The sequence below is a fragment of the Otolemur garnettii genome, unplaced genomic scaffold (genome assembly GCF_000181295.1).
Source record: "Otolemur garnettii isolate 467f Iridium unplaced genomic scaffold, OtoGar3 scaffold00058, whole genome shotgun sequence".
Classification (NCBI taxonomy): Eukaryota; Metazoa; Chordata; class Mammalia; order Primates; family Galagidae; genus Otolemur; species Otolemur garnettii.
Genome location: NW_003852453.1, coordinates 6201341 through 6207609, shown reverse-complemented (window position 1 = coordinate 6207609; position 6269 = coordinate 6201341). Strand labels below are relative to the sequence as shown.

Below are 6269 nucleotides of genomic sequence, written 5' to 3'. Positions count from 1 at the left end.
GACAGAGTGAGACTTTCTCAAAAGAAAAAAAAAAGAGTTTTGAAAACTAAAAGTGTCACCTTGCCATTCATGTGTAACTGTAGAGAGCATGACAGCTGGAAAGGAAGGTGTACTCTGGAGTCGCATAGCTCAGATATTAATTCTCCTCCGTCACCCACTAGCTGTCTGACCTCAGACAAGGAATTTAACCTTCATCTGCCAAATGGAGATAATAATAATAACATGCAGGGTTGTTGTGAGGATTAAATGAGATAATATATGGAACAGATTAAATAGGACCCAAGACAGTGCACGAGTGTTCATTGCAGTCATTCTCAGGAGTAGTCATTTTAATATTATCACTTGTAATAGCTCATCGCCCTTTCAGACTAACTAGTATCTTACTGTCCCTGTTTAATAATTCATCATTGCGCATTTTGAATGTATTTTATTCAAAATTGAATGGGATAATTTGCAATTCTGGTTCAATAGAGAAAAATGTATCCTTTTCAGAAGAAAAATAAAAGTCTGATGTGGAGCATCTGTCCAAGGAGCTGAGGAGTCACCTATGTGCTCTGGCTGACTCCTGGGCGGGTGTCCCCAGTGCCCCTTGCTGGCCCTCCTCCCTGGGCCTTGGACAGCCCTCTTATTCCTGGTACCCTCTTTTGCCTCCGTGACCCCAGGACGACATCCCCTCTCGCTGTCTCTCTGGAATGAGGTTAACTTTCCTGTCCCAGAGGCCATAAAGTGAATGGTAAAGACACCGTCTAAAGCGCTTCCAAAGTACCATTTTCTCTTCTGTTTCAGGAAGCCTGGTTATCTCTTGGTATCTGATAATTTTTTTCACTAGCTCCTGAAATATATTATTTGTTTGGATCCCAGTCTTTACTTCTGAAGAAGGGAAGGTGAACACCTGTTAGTCCTGAGGTTCTACTTTCCCACGGGTAGTAATCCCTCAGGTTTTCACTTATTTACTTTGCATACTTTAGCATCTTTCAAGGACCCCTTTAAAACTGCCAGTCCCCCCAGGGTTTTCCCAGGCCACTATTGAATAAACAGCACTGCCCAGGGCATCTGCATCCTAATGGTCAGCAAGCAGGACTGGCCAGGACTGAGCTCTGTTCCGTGGACACTTCAGTCTTGTTTCTCTGCCTCTGTACTCTCTCTGCTTGTGGAATATTAGAACATATTGCAGCATATTGGGAGAGAACAATTATGTTTCCTCAAAATGTTTATTAAAAAAATTAAAAGGGCCAGGCATGGCTAATCCCAGCACTTCGGGAGGCCAACAGGGGAGGATTGCTTGAAGCCAAGAGTTGGAGACCAGCCTGGGTAACATATAGGGAGACCCTGACCTCTACAAAAATTAGCCAGATGTGGTGGCATACATCTGTATTATAGTCCCAGCTACTCAGAAGGCCGAGACAGGATTGTTTCATTGGGTTTGTTTTTGTTTTTTGAGACAAGAGTCTCATTTAGTCACCCTCGGTAGAGTGCCGTGGCGTTGCAACTCACAGGAACCTCAAACTCTTGAGCTCAAGCGATTCTCTTGTCTCAGCCTCCCGAGTAGCTGGGACTACAGGAACTCACCTCAGTGCCCCTCTTTTTTTTTTTTTTTTTAAGAGACGGGATCTCACTCTTTCTTTCTCAGGCTGGTCTCGAACCTGTGAGCTCAAGCAATCCACCTGCCTCGGCCTCCCAGAGTACTAGGATTATAGGCATGAGTTGCCCTGCCCGAGCAGAGCCCAGGAGTTTGAGATTGCTGTGAGCTATGATGACACCACTGCATTCTAACTCAGGCAACAGAATAAGACTTTGTCTCAAAAAAATGTATATACTAAAAGGCAAATTCTGCTTTCATGTTACACCAGCCTTTCCTCAAGAGGACCCACTTATTTGTACCAGAATAGTTTTGGAAAAGGAAAAGAAAAGTCAAGTCCATAGTAACTGGAATGACTCAGTTTCTCCCATCAGTTTCTCTAAATATCTCCAAACATCTCCCAGAAACACAAATGCTCCTGTCATTTTTGAGAAAACTGAGTGAGGTATTGCCCAGTGAGTGGCTCAGAGGCTCACACCGGTGACTGACGCCACTGTGCTCCCCACCCAGCCTGGAGAGGATGGTCCCACCAATGTTTCTCCTTCAATAATGTCATTTTTCGGCTCAGCGCCTGTGGCTCAAGTGGCTAAGGCGCCAGCGACATACACCTAAGGTGGCGGGTTCGAATCCCCAGCCCGGACCCGCCAAACAACAATGATGGCTGCAACCAAAAAATGGCCAGGCGTTGTGGCGGGCGCCTGTAGTCCCAGCTACTTGGGAGGCTGAGGCAGGAGACTCGCTTGAGCCCAGGAGTTGGAGGTTGCTGTGAGCGTGATGCCATGGCACTCTACCCAGGGGGATAGCTTGAGGCTCCATCTCAAAATAAATAAATAAATAAATAAATAAAAATAATATCATTTTTCTAGGAGAAAAAGAAAGTTTCCATCCACATTTTCCACAGCCAAAAGTCGATTTTTATTCCAGTGAATGTTATCACCTTTTTTAAATATTCAGAGGTGACATTACTTCACATTACTTAAAGTAGTGCTAGTTTATGATAATTGATTTTCTCAGCCAGCAACTCTGCTGAATGTTAGTGATAACTTACAAAGCCGCAGTTAGAAAAGTTTGACTAGTCTTCCCTGACAAGTCTAAAAGTATAGACATTGTATAACGAATTGTATACAGTACCTTTGTGTGCCACCCCACACAGTATTTGCAAATATACATGTGTCACTGTGTAAGGGAAGTAACACATTGAAATGGATCTTTAAAAATTATTGATTTTGGCTGGGTGCCCATAGCACAGTGGTTAACGGCACCAGCTACATACATCGAGGCTGGTGGGTCCAAACCTAGCCCGGGCCAGCTAAACAACAATGACAACTGCAACAACAACAACAAAAAAAGCTGGGGATTGTGGTGGGCATCTGTAGTCCCAGCTACTTGGGAGGCTGAGGCAAGACAATCGCTTAAGCCCAAGAGTTTGAGGTTGCTGTGAGCTGTAACACCATGGCACTCTACCAAGGGCAACATAGACTCAGTCTCAAAAAAAATAAAAAATTATTTATTTTAAGTTATAGTTAAATACTGACTTAAGGTTCTTTTTTAGTTTCATTTAGTCTAGTAAGCAGATTCACCACTGGGGAAAGATAGACTATAATAAGAAATTACCTTTTGCAATAAGCACGAAGTGAAAATTAAACAAATTAAATGCCAAAATAGAAAATAACAGTGAAGGCACATCTGGGAAGGTGCATTTAAGCTGGTGGTTCCTGAAGGATGAGAAACTGTCACATCACAGAGCCCAGAGAAGATGATTCTAAGCAGAGGGATCCCATGGATGAGGCGTTCTGGGACAGGCAGGAGAGGTTAGCAAGGCTGTTCCCACTGAGAAGTGCAGGGTCACTGGAGAGAGAAAGGAGGCGGGAGAAGCCTACAGAGCAGTTCCTGTGTCTACAGGCACCTCTGTCCACGGCACCTGCCCCGGTGTTTATCTAGGCCCGAGCTAGACTGAGAGCCTCTTTAAGACATGGAATAAGATTTCACCTCTTTATTTTGACAGGGTTAAAGGTAAGCTGTAAGACTTGGGTGTGTTTATGTGTGTAGTTTGGCTAAAACCAAACTCATTTTTTTTCAATTTTAGTTTTTACTCCCTTTAAGCTTAACTTTCTACTTTTCTGTTTTGTTTTTTGTTTGGTTTTTTGTTTTGTTTTGTTTTGAGACAGTCTCACTCTGTAGCCCTGAGTAGAGTACTGTGGCATCATAGCTCACAGCAACCTCAAACTCCTGAGTTCAAGCTATTCTCTTGCCTCAGCTGCCCGAGTAGCTGAGATGACAGGCACCCACCACAATGGCCGGCTAGTTTTTCTATTTTCAGTAGAGACAGGGTCTGGCTCTTGCTCAGGCTGGTCTCAAACTCCTGAGCTCAAAGAATCCACCCATGTCAGCCTCCCAGAGTGCTAGGATTACAGGCATGAGCCACCCCAACCTACACCCCATATCACTTTTAATTCCTCCTCTTTCCTAATTCATTTTAGGAAAATTTCTTTCATCATCATTTATTTTATTTAATTCAATGATCAGTGTATAATTTGAGAATCTAAGTTTTCAATTGAAATAAGCTTTTCCCTTATTAGCTTTTTCTCTCCCTTTGAAAATGTAGAAGTGCCAGGTATGGTGGTTTACACCTATAATCCCAGCACTTGGAAGGCTGAAGTGGGAAGAATACTTGAGGCCATGAGTTCAATACCAGCCTGGACAATGTAAAGAGACTCCATCTCTAAAGAAAGAAAAAAACGTGTAAAATTCAAGTTAGCATGTATGATGGCATGTGCTTATAGCCCTGGCTAGTCAGGGTGCTGCAGTGGGGGGTCACTTGAGCCCAGGATTTGAGGTTACAGTGAGTTATGACTGTGCCACTACACTCCAGACTGAGTGGTAACAGAGTAGGACCCTGTCTCAAAAAAATAAATAAATACAAATAGAATTGTGAACAGCTCTACCACTATTAAAAACAGAAGAGCAGTTACGCAGTGCTTGCTATGCTTCAGGGGTTATCGACTCGGACCCTCTCATTCGAAGCTCTCCTCTAAGAGCCCTGGGAGATGAGGAACCTGAGAGGAGAGAGGTTAAATAATTTGGCCAAAGTCACACAGCTAATAAGTAGGAAAGCAGGAATTTGAAGTCAGAGTGGTTGCCCTGAACCACTTCATCCTAACCCCTCTGAGTGTAGGGAGTCTTTGTACAATATCCTTCATTGATATTTTGACTTAAGGAATTTCTAATTTCGTTTTATTTCTAAATAGCTATGGAAGCTATGAAGAATTTCTCATTTCTAATTAAAATTTGTTGCTAGCTAAAAACAGGGACTTTGTAAAGGAATAAAATATTGAATAGTTGCTTTCTGGAAGTTAGTTAAAAATACTATTGTGCTTGCCTATAAGCATTTGGAAAGGATTTTATTTGTATTTTTCAAGGCATGATTTCTCAGAGTCTTAAATTTTTATGTTTCTTGTTTTGTTTCTGATTTGGGATGGATACATTTTGAAAAGTTTAAAATGGTAAAATTTACAAGCATCCATGGTTTAAGAGATGCTGCCAAGACATATCAAAAGAGTACTTAACTGTAAATTCCTGTCATTTGGTCAATCCAAGTATGTTTGGCCTCAGCACAAGCCACTAATTCAAATCAGTCCCATCAGAACCCTACAATTATGTGTCTAAAAGTAAAATAAAACTTGGATGCTATGATTGTAAGTTGAAAGATTGCTGAAGTAATACAAACATTTGATATAGCTGTTGGGCAAAGCTACAACATTTATCTAACATGATTCAGAATGTTAGCCTGGCAGTGGAGCGCTGCATTTTGTAAAACAGAGACAGTTGGTTAAGTTGGCTAGTAGCAAATCCATAGTTGTGCATTTGTGTAGAAATGTTGACCATTTATCCTCCATGGTCTTTATTCATTTTGTCTTTTTTGCCTTAAAAGTGGAGGTGTCAAAATATGATCAGATAAGGTGTAATAGGGTGAACATCTGGTCCTTCTCTTCGCCAGTAATTTTCTCAGATTCTTGAAATAAATGTTAATCAGTGCTTAGAAAGTGGATTAATGTTCTTTTGAAGGCTAAGCATGCTATAATAATTCTAATACATAATAACTTATCTAAGCTCATGTAACTTTCTTTTTTTTTGCGATAATTGGAAACGTCAAGATTTCCGACTCAGTGATAATAATCCATTGGGGAGTTTTGTGTCGTGGTAATTTCCTCTCACTTGGTGGCGATTCTCTCTGTTCTTTCCCCTTCTCAGTATCCGCTTCACCGTGGTCAGCGACCCTCCAGAGGATGAGCAGGATCTGGAGTGTGAGGACATTGGTGTTGCCCATGTTGACCTCGCCGACCTGTTTCAGGAAGGGAGAGACATCATCGAGCAAAATATTGATGGTATGGGTGAAAGTGTTGCTTAATTTGTATAACCAGCAGTTGTGAAATCCAAACTCTTTATTAAAACCTTTTTTCTGGCTGCAAAGGCATTGAGTCACACGTTAGTTGACCCCTTTGCAACTCAAGCTGACGCCTGTTGATGTGGAAGCCTGTCCTTCCATCCTTACCCTACCCACCCCTCTGTCTTCCTTTGAATCAGTAGATATTTTTAAATAATTTATTGAGCTTCATAAGGAATTATTCATTTTTTAGGATTGGATGGCTGTGTGAAAAAATTTGGCCATTGAATTTTTTTTTTTTTTTTT

The 6269-nt window shown here is 41.6% G+C and overlaps 1 protein-coding gene across 1 annotated transcript in view; it reads left to right on the top strand.

Annotated features, from left to right (window-relative positions):
• The window catches only part of RPGRIP1L (RPGRIP1 like), a 105403-nt gene that overhangs the window by 96414 nt on the left and 2720 nt on the right, over positions 1-6269 (top strand). Inside the window, exon 26 of the mRNA XM_023514739.1 lies at positions 5831-5964. Within this exon, the coding sequence (XP_023370507.1) occupies positions 5831-5964 (134 nt within the window). The remainder of the gene's footprint in view (positions 1-5830; positions 5965-6269) is intronic.